Source organism: Haliotis rubra, unplaced genomic scaffold, assembly GCF_003918875.1.
Source record: "Haliotis rubra isolate DU_JTF1 unplaced genomic scaffold, ASM391887v1 Scf1040, whole genome shotgun sequence".
NCBI lineage: Eukaryota > Metazoa > Mollusca > Gastropoda > Lepetellida > Haliotidae > Haliotis > Haliotis rubra.
In genome coordinates this window covers 119,229-133,294 of record NW_025764938.1, presented here as the reverse complement: position 1 = coordinate 133,294, position 14,066 = coordinate 119,229, and the positions used below count along the sequence as shown (strand labels likewise).

At 43.4% G+C, this 14,066-nt stretch overlaps 1 protein-coding gene across 2 annotated transcripts; it reads right to left on the bottom strand.

The window, feature by feature from the left end:
• Positions 1–430: 430 nt before the first annotated feature.
• On the bottom strand, positions 431–13,291 carry LOC124274656 (centromere protein S-like). 2 transcript variants are annotated; one of them, XM_046710014.1, is made up of 4 exons: positions 13,156–13,291; positions 12,903–13,060; positions 2,173–2,239; positions 431–820 (listed from the first exon to the last, which is right to left on the bottom strand). In XM_046710014.1, the coding sequence occupies exons 1-4, from the start codon at positions 13,198–13,200 to the stop codon at positions 677–679; spliced, it is 414 nt and encodes a 137-aa protein (XP_046565970.1). In that variant the 5' UTR covers positions 13,201–13,291; the 3' UTR covers positions 431–676. The 2 variants fall into 2 exon arrangements, with proteins under 2 accessions (XP_046565970.1, XP_046565978.1); XM_046710022.1 differs by having other exon boundaries at positions 431–628.
• Positions 13,292–14,066: the final 775 nt, after the last annotated feature.

Genomic DNA, 14,066 nt, shown 5'->3' with positions numbered 1-14,066 from the left:
TGTCTGGACGATTCATCGATCACTATTTCCAACCATGTATTTGTATTTGAAGACGCGTGAGAAATAACTGAGTAACTGTGTCATGCGCGAAATGTCAGGTCCGACTGGATATAAATAGGAACAGTGTAGTGTGTAGCCAATCGAAACATAGTGACGCATATCGTTGCATGGCAACGCAAGGGATTCCTACTTTCGGGGTTTCCTTGTGTCAAATCGTCTTTCGCAAAATTATTTATCCGAAATAAGATTTCCATTTGCACAATACGCACGGAAATTAAATGCTAGATGTACGAAGGCATTTATGTACGTACACGATACGCTTGAAATCTTATATTATGTCGTACTTAATTGATTTTGAGGCGTACATTACGCCTGTACACCCCTTATCTGTAGCCCTTATGCTCATAACAATCTAAACGATAAAACAAAATTTGTTTTGGCCCAACCACTTGTTGAGTATTTTAGTCGAAATGCGTATCAAAAACAATGCTTATTGGTTTGTTTCCTGTAAATCCTATACACTGGCAAAGTCAGTCCCAGTTACTGACATTCTCATCCATGCATGTTCTCATTAGTCATGCACATTGGCATCCTCGTCAGTTCTTTTTTTGTGTTCTCATCAGTCCTCCTGAAATGACAACACCAATGAGTTCTAAATATCGGCATTTTTAAAATCTTACATATTGGAGTTCTCATCTGTCTCATAGTTGGCTTCTGCTGCAGCCACTGACTTCTTCTTGTTCGGCCTGGCTCCCCTCTTCCTGCTGGGCTCCTCCTTGTTGGCTGTGAGCTGTCTGTGGAGCGAGTTGATGTGTTCCAGCTGGGGACAACACACACCTGACACCTTAACACTTGTTGGTGAGTGAGTGAGTATAGTTTTACGCCACACTCAGCAATATTCCAGCTATATGGCGGCGGACTGTAAATAAATGGACCAGACAATCCAGGCAGCGTGAACATCAATCTACACAATTGGGATATGATGACATGTGTCAACCCAGCCAGCGAGTCTGACCACCTGATCCCATTAGTTGCCTCTTACAACAAGCATGGGCTACTGAAGATCAATTCTAACCCGGATCTTCACTGGCTAACACTTCTTGGCAAACAGAGAGGTATTAACCAGCCTACACAACCATATGTCTTATCCATCACCCTAACATTTGTAGGGTAACTGAGAGGTATGAACCAGCCCCAACACAATTTGTCTTATCTGAGAGCCAAAAACCACCCTTTGGTCTTCCATGAATTATGTTTTGTGTAAAGCTTGTTATCTTGTTTATTAAACATGCTACTGATTGTTTTGGACTGATTTCGGTGCAAACAGAAAAGCAACAATGATCAATATTTGATCGGCTTGGTGTTCGCCTGATATGGAATGACATCAGCCAGAATTGATGCCTACTGCAATGTAATACTTATTAGTAATACATGGTTTCTTGAACATAATTGTGAATTAAGGGTATTTGGAATCATGCATTTCTATTTTAAATTTTCTGACACTGAATGATCACAGCAACAACTGTAGCAGTTTTTACAGACTGCTTAGGGCTGGCACACTCATGGGGGAAGACCTTGTTAACTGGAAATGCCTCCTACTTAACTGTCAAGGACTACACATTAATACAAAGCAGTCAGTTTTGCTGGTGATGGAATATTAACAAAATGTGTGAAATGGGTTCAGCTTTAGGTTTGCATTTATGGGGTATGACTGACTGACTGACTGACTGAGTTTAGTTTTACGCCGCTTTTAGCAATATTCCAGCAATATCACGGCGGGGGACACCAGAAATGGGCTTAACACATTGTGCCCATGTGGGGAATCGAACCCGGGCCTTCGGCGTGACGAGCCAACGCTTTAGCCACTAGGCTACCCCACCGCCCCCTATGGGGTATGACAACAACTTTTACAATAGTAGTTTTGTTTGTTGCTTAACACCGCACTCAACAATATTCTAACTATGTAATGGCAGTCTAGTAAATAATCATGTCTGGACCAGACAATCCAATGATTGACATCATGAGCACTGATCTTGGGATATGACACCACGTGTCAACCAAGGCAGTGAGCCTGAGGAAATGATCCAGTTAATCGCTTCTTACGACAAGCATGGCGTGCTGAAGACCCATTCTGACCCAGATCTTCAAGGGTCGTTTTCGATAATAACATACCAATTTTGGACTTTTCCTCACAAGCAGCTTCACATCTTCAGGTAACACTGTGCTGCGCTTGGCATGCCTGGAAGAATAGTGAAGGTAACAGGAGTTCAGTGAGTGAGTAAAACTGTTTTGAACAGTACAATTACATCACGACTTGAAAGCTTTATCATTTAAGTAGGAGGAAAGCCATACGTAAGGTGTTGACAACCCTGATAATTTAACTACAGTCACTCTGGGATTCTAACTCAATATCATTTCTGGTATGCACAGCAAGTTTGGGCGTCTCCCTGATTACGGCTCCTTCATTCTCAGCTGCAAGGGCAGCACACAACCATTGAACCAACACTGCCTTTTAGTGGACAAAATGACAGGTGGTCATTTTACCATCTGATACTGTCAGGTACTCCAACCTTGTGTAAATTTAATCGACTGATGAGTAATGCTACTCCTCTTGTTTTAAGAAATCTTGCCATGTTCATCTTCTATGCTAGCAATCCGTCGTCGCTGCAGCTTGAAGGCTGCCAATGTATAACGTTGTACCATGGGCCGATGGCCTACATTCACATGAATAAAGACTATAAGACTTCATTCACTGTTGAGCGAAAATAAGGCATATTTCAGGAGTCCTTTGCCTGAACAGACACCACAGCTAAAATGTGCTTCGGTGTAAAGTTGGACCATAGCCATAAACTTTTTGTCAGGAGTCAGGTCTCTGAACACGGTTTCCTATCCATCTTCTCATTGAAACTATACTGCCTTATTTCTCATATGAAAATGTAGTTTTCTGAATAAAATTGATATTTTATACTTATCCTGACTCATGCTTATTGCTTATTGTCTCCCTTTCCTTCCGAATGCTAGTGGAACACTTGAATCCCCCTTTTGAAGCTCCCTTCAAAAAAGCGGACGTAAAATCCCTTACCAGGAGTCATCTCCCTTACCAAGGTTTTGGCGGGAAACAGCGCCACCTGTCATCCATGCTCCCCACTCTCTCCGTATTTTATAGCCCGACACACGGATTTACCGGGAAATCCAGAGTGCCTTGAGGGGAGGGTGGGAGGGCTCACCTCATGAGTCAGGATAAGTATAAAATATCAATTTTATTCAGAAAATTACATATTTTTCCTTATCCTGACTCATGCTTATTGCTTGTAGAATAGAACAGAGTTGGTGGTGGGTCAGGCCACTTCTGGATTCCTACTGATGAATTTACGTCCTATTTACCCCTCATGGGAACTTCTGATGGCACTGCTGCTGCTGCTGATCCATATCCAGCCTTCTCTGATGAATTTGGGGGGACCACAACTTATCAGATCTGTCTTCTGTTGACATATGTGTGGATTTAGGCGACTCCAACTCTTGATGGTCGTATCAAGTGGAGAGGCTACCCTTACTTGTACGAGTAATCCTTACAAGTACAGGGTCTATACTCATACTAGTCTGTTCTAGATGTGTACATGGACTCTAGGCTCTCTCTCTTCAGAGAATGAGCTTGCAAGACATATGCTAAAAGGGTGAGATCCATCTCAGCATCTTAGCGGAACTGTCAGTTGTTGTGCTACAACAAGAGGCCCAAACTGGTGGATGCCGGAGACGTCCTCGGTAGCGATATCTCTGAGGTAGTGGTTCATAAACATCGACTCCGATTTCCAAAAGCATCCTTCCATTATAGTAGATATTGAGCAGTTTCCATGTAAGGCGAGCGTAGATGCCAACGCTCTAACTTCATGAGGATTGGAGGCTCGTGGAGGCTCAAGTCCTGCTGCCTTGTAGGCTCTTAGGATGATTGCTCTCATCCAGATTGATATCGTAGTGCGTGAGATCTCTGTGGGTGTCTCCGCCGATATAGGGATGAAAAGGCATTTGAATTTTTCGTCTCCTGTTTCTAGATCTTTGTAATTAGATTTTCAGTGCTCTGACTGGGCATAAGTATAGGTCCTGGATATCCTGTCGCCCAAGGATTGATGATAATGCTGGGACGTGGAATTGTCTGTCGGGTTGACCTGGCAGTTGATTCTTAGTCCCATCTCAATCCCAGAGTAACGATGTTGTGATGTGCATCAAAAGCGTATATGTTCAAAGTCCAGAGCATGTATTTCTGACATCCGTGCTGCTGTTGCGAATGCGATCAGGAAGAGAGTTTTCTGTGTCAGAAACTCGTAGGATGTCCTTTCTAGTGGTTCGTAAGCGTCACTGGTGAGATGCTGCCACACTGCGTTGAGATCCCAAGCAGGCGCTCTAACTTCTGTTGTTGGTTTTCCAACTTGAAGGAGCGTAGTAGGGCCAGTATCTCTGATACTTAGTCAACTTAACACCAGTCTTCATGGTGATAATTGTGCTGAGGGCTGCTAGGTATGTAGAGAGTGTTGAACCTTTTAACCGCCTTGTTTGTGGATGTGTTGCCTTCATTGCTGTGAAGCCCTTCCTCAGTGCGTGTTTCTCAAACTCTGCCACTTGTCGTCGTACAAGTTGCAGGTAAATCTGCATAGAGCTAGTGTAACTGCTTTCGCTACTCTGGCAGAGTATTCTCTTTTGTCAAGCAAATCTTGATACGCTCCATGCGTGTAGTTGGCATACTGTGGGGTTCCCGTGTGCTTGCTTGGTGTGCGGATATATCAGCAGGTTCTGCCACTCTGGGAGTTGCAGTTTTGGACTTCCAAATTCCTGTGTGAGAATAGGAAACCACATTCTTGCTGGCCAGAAAGGCCCGACCAAATCAGTGGCAGCTTCCTTGTCTGCTTGATTTTCTGCAACACCTGTGGTATTAGTGCTGGAGGTGGAAACGCCTAAGCGTTTAGTCCTACCCCTCAGATGCTTAGAGCATCTGTTGCCCATGCTTGTGGATCGAGAATCGGAGAGACGAATGTTGGTAGCTGTTTGTTGAATTTTGTTGCAAACAGGTCTATTAGCGGAAATCTATCGTCTGTATGATGTATCTAAAGGCTTCTGGATGTAGCATCCATTCCGTCGGGGATGGTTGTGTTGGACGAGATAGGGCGTCTGCTATCACATTCTTGGCTCCAAGAATGTGGTATGCTCTTATGTAGATGTTCAAGTCATCTATTATGCTGAACAGATGAAAGCTGAGGTCTAGTAGATATCTTGACCTTGTTGATCCTTGTTTGTTGATGTAGAACGCCACTGTGTCCGTGTGGATCATCAGTTGTGCATTCCTTAGTATGCTGGACCAGTGTAGTAAGGTCCTACTGCTTTCATCTCAAGCATGTTGATATGCAGACTGCTCCTGACTCGACCATTTCCCCTGCTGCCACTTCGTTGTCGAGGTGAGCTCCCCAGCCTTGAAGTGATACATGTACGTAGAGATGAGTGTTGCACTCCGCTCTGATAAGTAGATTCCTCCGCAAATATTCGACTTCCGAGTCCACCATAGAAATTATGGTTTCAATCCGTCCGGTAGTCCGAAAGAATCCAGACTATTGAAACAGGCGTTCACGCATCTAAAGTGGGCGCAATTGTAGTCTTCCTCTGTGAGTCATGTCTTGTGCTGACGTGAGAGGACTGAGTAGGCTCTGCCAACTTCGTAGTGGTAACGGAGAGAGTAGTGCTTGAGATACGATGGCTTGTATCTAGACACAACGATCCTCAGAGGCGACCTTGTCATTCTGTGGTGAGATGAAACATCTTTCCAGAATCTGCTCATGTTCTATGTTGTAAGAAAGTAGACAGTGGAATCCTTGCCATGTCCGTAAAGGAAGCAATCTCCGGATCTGGGACTGCCATCATTGTGAAGTCTATATATAGTAGACTGGCTGCCGCGTAGAAAATTCGTCAACATGTGGCTGCAATTAGCCGGATAAACAGTCTTCAATCTGCTGACAGGGAAGGTCTCTAAATCCCGTGAATACAGTCAAATCACGCTGTACCCTGCTAACTGGACTGTAAACGGAATGTTAATGGAGCCCTCCTCCAATGTTGAAATGTTGTTTACAATCTGTAGACAACTTCCTGACATGTGAGCGATGTCCGACTTCTGCGCAGGGCGTTGTCTCTCATGGACCAATCAAAATGCAGCATTTTGATTCCTTTCAGATTCCCACGATGTGACGTCACCGGTGTTGCAGGAAAAAGATCCTTGTAGAATCTTGTGCAGTCGTTGATTTCTTCATCAACACTCGGCCTTGTCCGTAACCTCCCGAAGTTACACGAGTGACCACGTGTATAGAGGGCTGAATGGTAACGCGCGAAAGATTTCGCCGAGTAATACCGATGTAGGTAGACTGTCTCCCTGGCTGCTGTGACTGTTCCTTCATTCCTGAAGATAATGCAGTCATCATCTTATACAGATGATCAGCTGAAATTCCATACTTGCTTAACGCTGTTACTTGTAGACTGTATTTATCGGTCTCGATGAAGCGTTGTAAAATACCCCCTTTGTGTTGAATACACAAAGGTGTTTGTAGAGTTGATACTTGCAACTTCAGTGTAAGATCTACAACGGGAGTCGTTGATCTTGCAGTTCACATCAATCTCTGGAGCCTTCATGAAGGGTTCCATGTGAAGTAGTGGGAAATCCCTGGCTTGGACGTCAGGGATATGATGACTGTGGAACTTCATAGCCTTACCAAGGCTGCGCTGAAATTCTCCGGTATTATCTATCAAGTCGTTAGCTCTGAACCGCGACGACGTGACTGCCTGAAGATCTGCCTGTAGGTGAATGATCTGTATATGGACATGAGTCCCTCCTGGATTCTTAAGAAACATTTTAACCTTCGTGAAAGTGTAGGTTCTCAGCGCCGAGGAGTGTTTGTGTGCAGTTAATCCCGCTACCATCTTCTGGTGTAGATATATATTTTTGCAGATGCTGAATCCTTTTCTGGAGATCAGCCTGAAGATCTGCCTGACAACCTGCCTGAAGATCTGCATGACGATCTGTGCGCAGGTGATGAATCCAGATAAGAGGGTGAGGGTGAAGTGGGATGTTCCGAAGGATGTCTATTTTATTCCTTCGCGAAGGCTCTTTGGGATGATCATCCGATCTTCCTCTGAAGTTGAACTTCTAAACTTCGCTATGAGGGTCTCGTTGACAGCTCTTGATCTGGCTAAGCCGAAAAAGGTTCGTCTGGTCATTGTGTCGAATTGTCTGGAACTTGGTTGCCTTCTTAAAGGCTGTTCTGAGGTTGTCTGGTACGTCTGAGACCGGATCAATGGGTGGCAGCGTTAAAGTGTCTAAATCATCATTGAACATCAGATACGAGTGTGCTTCATTGTTCTCCTTGGAGGGTGATGCAAGTTCCAGGCTGTTGGCCATCCAGGACTTGATCTCTGAGTCGGAGAAGATAATGCCGTCGTCTTCCGATTTAGCAGTCTCATGCTCTCAGGATTGACGTTGTATAGAGTCGTCCGTACGCGGCGATCTGTAAGGAGATCTGTGAGGAGATCTACGTGGCAACCTGTGTGGAGATCTGTATGGAGACCTGCGTGGTGACCTTCGTGGCGATCCATACGTTCGCAAATGCGTTCGCGAAAGCCTTCGTGGGGATCTGCAGGGAAATGGAGACGTTCACGAATGCCTTCGCGCGAACCTGCGTGTATGTGAACGGCTCTGGCGAGGGTTGGAGTCTTGCGACGAATGTCTGTGCCTTCGCACAGGTGTAGATTCTCTTCTCCTTGATAACGAACCCTTGCGTGCAGGTTTGTGACGACTGTCCGCATCTGAGGTAGATGACGATCTGCGTGGGTTCGGCCAACGTCTTGTCCTTGAGGGTTAGCTGAACGTAACTGGTGTAGGCTCTACATTGGTAGGACTGCCAGTAGGGGTGTCGCGATACGCGAATGTATCGATACATCGATACATTTTTACTGACGATACGATACGCGATACATGCTTGCGTGTATCGATTCCTATTTTAAAACTTTATCGATTCAAATTTTTATGCTGTATCCATCTCCGTCAAAGTCTTGATAGTAAAATTATACCAGACCGCTCCGATAAATAGATGTAGCTAGCTTTACTTAAAAAATAGGTTGGAAACTAACAGCTTTTGTGATTGGCTAGGCTATTTTGATGGACCAGTCAGCGAACGCGTACGTTGCCGGTAAGGTAATGCTATGAAAAGGCGCGATAGTTATGTATCGCGATACGTATCGTATCGTGACCTTAAAATCGTGATACGTATCGTATCGTGAGATTGGTGTATCGTGACACCCCTAACTGCCAGACCTTTGTGCGGACGTCGTAGTCATGCTGGAATCTTCGTGTAAGCTTCGCAGATTGTTGGTTCCCACAGGACGTGATGTGCAGGTCGGTTGTCCTTCACGCAGGTCGGTTGTCCTTCACGCAGGTTCGTAGACAATGGAGTCTTCGTCGCAGCTCTCTCTTGTGCGAACCGTTGTTCCATCAAGTCCAACATCTGTTGGGTGAATTGCTGCATAAAGGAGCCCAGGTTGAAGCTCTGCGTTGTCTGATGCTGCAGTGATGACACATTTGAGAGGGACGAGGCTTCCTCCAAAGGGCGCTGTACCTCTCTGGAGCCTGGTGTCTGCGTTGATAGGTTGTCCTGCGTGATCACGGTAGAAGATGCCCTCGTCTTCTTCTTAGTCATGATCTCAGGGATGAGGATGGGAGGCTCATCGTAGACATCTACTTCCTCAGGAGGGACGATCTCAGCTGAAAAGGGCCTCGTTTTCTGCGTTGCCACTTCGACGAAGTCTTAGATACAGCTGACTTCTTCCTCTGGGAAGACGATGCCTTAGTCTTCTTGGACTGCGATGAGGAATTATCAGATGTAGATGATCTCTTCCTCGAGCCAGAGCTGTTGTCTATGACTGCAACATCCTCCGCTGACGACCCTGGTAGACCACTGGGATGGTGAATCTGTGCAGACACCAACTGCCGGTCCTCTGCAAGCTTAGCCGGTTTAGACATGTCATGTAAATCTTGTCTGGACTTGTCCCTTGCACGTCTAAACAGATAATATGCATATTTATACAATTCAATTTCAGACAGGCGAAAACAACTGACAATGAGAGCCCAGGGATAAATCTACCCCCGCGTCCCGCGTCTCTGACGCAATAAATTCTGACGGGACTCATATATTTTTTACATGTGCGTCCTCCTGGACGCAAGCTTTTGATGAAACAGTAATGTTTATTTTTGTGGACAGGCAATATCAAAGTACACATGACTAAATCTTCGTAGATTAACTTCCATTCTCAAATAATTGACGTGAGCTAATAAGTACACATTATTTTTAAAACGATCGCAGCTTTCATTCGTCATGATATAAAGTTCATTTCCGCGATTCCAAAAATAGACATCTAGGTCACACCAAGGGAGGTAAGCGGTATGCAAATGAGATCCCAAGATTCATTGCTCGAGCATGTGCAAAACTACTAACCTAGTTTTTACACACTATAAATAGACACAAACATGCTAAGGGAGGTAAGTGATATGCAAATGAGGTTTTTCAAGACAAACTGATTGGTCAATGAACATTGTGACTCGGAATCCACAGTGTGAAGACAAAATCTGAGCTCTCAGTACCAGTTAGAGAAAAGCAGGAAGCTTTAGTCAGTCTGCATGTAATTTAAAAGTGAAGTGACATTTGACAGGGTTAAAGTTCTGCTGAAATAGAATGTCATTCTGAATCTCAAGTCCTTGAAAAGTAATAATATAAATGAATCATTTCATTTATAATTATGATGACATTTATGATATAATTCATTCAATGTTAATAGTTAAAGGTCACATGCAACGTAAAACACAACTTTGCAGATTCTGATACCTTTCGGTATGGACTTACCGAAACAAAGCGTCAAAAATGCAAATTCAACTTATAAAGTTGAAAAATAACGCGATGAAAAAAAACGCGCGAAATCGGAGTTCAAACGTTTCACTTATCTTCCCCAGACTTTTCTGGGGAATACGGGTTTCAACAGCTGGGCTGCGCTCATAGCACGTGCGCAGTGAAAAAGGTTCGCGCAACTTGGAAGCGGGCTGTCTGGTGAATACCCGGTGAAGGCTTTGGTGTGAGCTATTTTCATAATGTTTTGTTGATATCTCACAGGCGCGAGCTTTTTATATGTTATGACGGTAAATAAACTGTTTATATAATTTCATTTGTCTATTTCACCACACGTTCTTCTTACCGAGTCACTTTCTCAGTTCGATACTTAAAAGCAATGTCATTATTTAGCGTTGACACAATTTCTAACTGTGATATAGATATGTCGCTGTCACAGACAAAACTCAATATCTTGTTTTATTGACACCTGTGTGTCTGCCTGCCTGTCTGCTAATGACAATATTCAATACACAACTGCGATCACTGACCACATGCAATTTGAACTTAACACCAATCAGGCTATACACCATAAACAAAACGCATTGATTTATGGCCCGAGTTCGGTCTCTGTCACATTATGTAATTACACAGACAGGAAGGTGTGATACTTGAATACATGACATGTTGTGATGTCTGTTGATTGCAAAATGTTATACACAAAATATGAGCATGTATTTACAAAACCAAACATCTCTATATATACACACACAATGAGCCGTGTAGACGGCATCTGCTAATGAACCAGCCGTTACACTTGAGTGCACACCCACCCGCTCTGACTGGGTTCGGTATCCCGGCTGCTTCGTTTCGAGGGAGGTAAACCCAAGTACAAAATATTGCACTTTTGATTTGCGATTATACGCTTATAATTTTGTTTATTTGTTTTTTCATAATCAGCAATGCATATTATATGTCATGAAGAAGTGATAATTGTGTTTTAATTATGTTTGATTTTTTTGGTTGCATGTGACCTTTAAAGTAAGACAGTTACTATTTGTGTTCATACTTGTTAAAGTGGCTTCCAGTTGGCATATTTCTTTTGATGTAATTTGTTTTTGAATCACTGAACAGAGTGAAAAAAAACAACCAAACTTTGTTTGGAATTGAAGAACTTCATTCACCAAATATTACAGTGAAGTTACATGGGTCTGGCTAGTAACTCTTTTATTTTTCTAGTAAAAGAAAACTTTTGCTTGTCAAAGGTCATGTAGAGCCCTGCTGTTATTTTTAAAATATAGCAGTCGACATGCCGCCCAGATAGATACTGTCAGAAAACAAAAATTTAGGATATTTCAGTCAGGTTAGCTGAATACTCATCGGTTATGGCTGACTTATGACAGGGAAGGTGATTTCATATTTTGTAAACTTTGCACTGACAATGGTATCATACAAGATGCTAAATGCAGAATTTTTTTAAAATATAACTTTGACCAGACATCTCATCATAATGATAATAAACTGCTCCAAAACTTTGTGATGATTTCCAGGTTGCAACTGCACGTATGTATGAAAAACAAGACAAAGCAGCTGTCCCCTTGATGAAATCTGTTCATTGGTTAGCTTGTAAAAACATCCCACTGACAAAGTTTAAACGTTTTGTTGACTTTTTATATGAATTTGAAAACGAAGACGTTGGAATTCTCAAGGAGGGTAAAATCAACTATGATTCTCCAACCACTGCCAGTGATCTGTTAACATCTGTGTCTGATGTGATAGAGTATGAACTACAAGTTAAAATGGAAGAGTCTCCATTTGTTACGACTTAGGTACTACCGGCTCTGTTCTGTGAAATATTCCAGACCGGTCAGACTCACCTGTGCAACCTATAGTAACAATAAACCAGTTTGAATAATATTTGTGGCATTAATTTTTGTTAGGGACTCATAAAAGTTCTGAGGGACTCATAGTTATTCAGCTCAGTGAGTCCCGGGACTCAGGCAGTTGAATTTGTAGATTTATCACTGGAGCCAGATGAACATGCGGGCTTGCAATTAGGACATAGTTTATGTGGATCAACAGCAGACAATCTGTACCTGCAACGAGTGCAAGATTTCATCAATTGAAACCAATCTGAACAATCACGTAAAAAAGTGACAAAACAGAGAAAATTGAGAAATAATTTCAAACATATTGTTGGTAAATGTTTCCTAAAGCCTTATACAGCTAATTTAGAAGTACAGCCTAAATAGGAAAAGGATATAATGCCGTATAGGGGACCCAGGCGCTCTCACAACTGTCCACTCGGGCGAATCAGGAGAGAGTGGGGAGCATGGGTGACAGGTGGCGCTGTTTCCCGCCAAAACTTTTGGAAGGGAGATGACTCCTGGTAAGGGATTTTATGTCCGCTTTTTTGAAGGGAGCTTCAAAAGGGGGATTCAAGTGTTCCACTAGCATTCGGAAGGAAAGGGAGACAAGCAATTAGCATGAGTCAGGATAAGGAAAAATATAATACTTTCAAACATGAGCGTGCCAAAACAACAGAGATATTTATCACAATAAAGATGCTTATCATCTTTTAAAAAATATGCTCAAATGTTTGATAAACACAGTGAATGTACCCTGTTTCTCCCTACCTTGCAAACGACCGCCTTCGTGGTGTAGTGGTAAGAGCGTCCGCCCGGAGAGCGGAAGGTCACGGGTTCAATCCCCGACCGCGTCATACCAAAAGACGTTACAATATGGTACTTGTTGGTCCCTGCCTGGCGCTCTGCATGAATGAGTACAACAAGGACTGGTCGGCTCGGAGTCAGTATAATGTGTCTGAGTTGGGTACCCATACTTCACTGCGGCATGGTGTCTCAGTGGGCTAGCACTATAAAACCAGCTTAAGTCTGGGCTAGTACAAGCAGCCGCACATACACACACACGCATGCACACGTTGTCATATGAGCGAAATATCCTCAAGCACGACGTTAAATCCAATTTCACCCCACCTACCTTGCAAACATCTCCAGATCGTGTGAATAGGTATCAAACTGTCTCCACGTTGTCTCTGCAATGCAGGCCATCACTTGCTTGTTGATGGAGACATCCAGGTCATCACCAACCTCCCGACATATCCTCACCACAGTATAATGTACTGCCGCTTTCAGCCTCTGAAATAACAGCAGGAATTAACAGAGAATCTTGACACAGTAGAAAGCAGTGACATTCAGTGTACCTGAACTTTGCTCGTAATATTTTGCTGTACCTGATCATAACTGAGGTCATCCACATTTTCATCTCGTACATTCATTTTCAGTAAATATTATCGAACTCTCCCTGGATTCTCTTCTCTCAGCTTGAAACGTCAATCAAAAGTGCCCGCCATTAGTGTAGATGGTTGATATGAAATTGTGGACTTGATTCAATTACGAATTAAGATTCTCTTGCAATAAACCTTTATTCTACAAATGTGCTAAATGTGTTTCTCGTCAGAATAAGTTCTGTATCTAGACAAAGGCGGCTCATCTCTCTGCTTGCACTGTGGATTATCATCGAGTTAACGTTAGATTTACGTATGTTGAATTCAAGAACGGATACAATGTTCCGGGTTTACTTTCAGAAATGATCATACAAAATAACATAAATTAAAATTAAAACATAAATAAAATACTTCACAGTTAATAAGAACGAACACTCAGCAATGTCCCATCGATATGTCAGCGGTCTGTTAGTAGTCGAGTCTGGGCCAGAAAATCAAGTGCTTGACAGCAAGTGCACCAATCTTGGCACGCAATGAAATGCATCAACCAGGTCAATTCCGTTAGTCGCCCCTCAGGGGGTCAGAACAGGCATGAGTTGCTGTTTTCACCGGTTGCAACGAGCCGAATTAACAGTACATAACTACATTTAAATACGACCGCCTCCGTGGTGTAGTGGTTAGAGCGTCCGCCCGGAGAGCGGAAGGTCGCGGGTTCAATCCCCGACCGCGTCATACCAAAAAGACGTGAAAATATGGTACTTGTTGGTCCCTGTCTGGCGCTCGGCATTAATGGGTACAACAAGGTCTGGTAAGCTCGGAGTCAGTATAATGTGTCTGAGTGGGGTATTCATGCTTCACTGCGGCATGGTGTCTCAGTGGGCTAGTACTATAAAACCAGCTTAAGTCTGGGGTAGTAC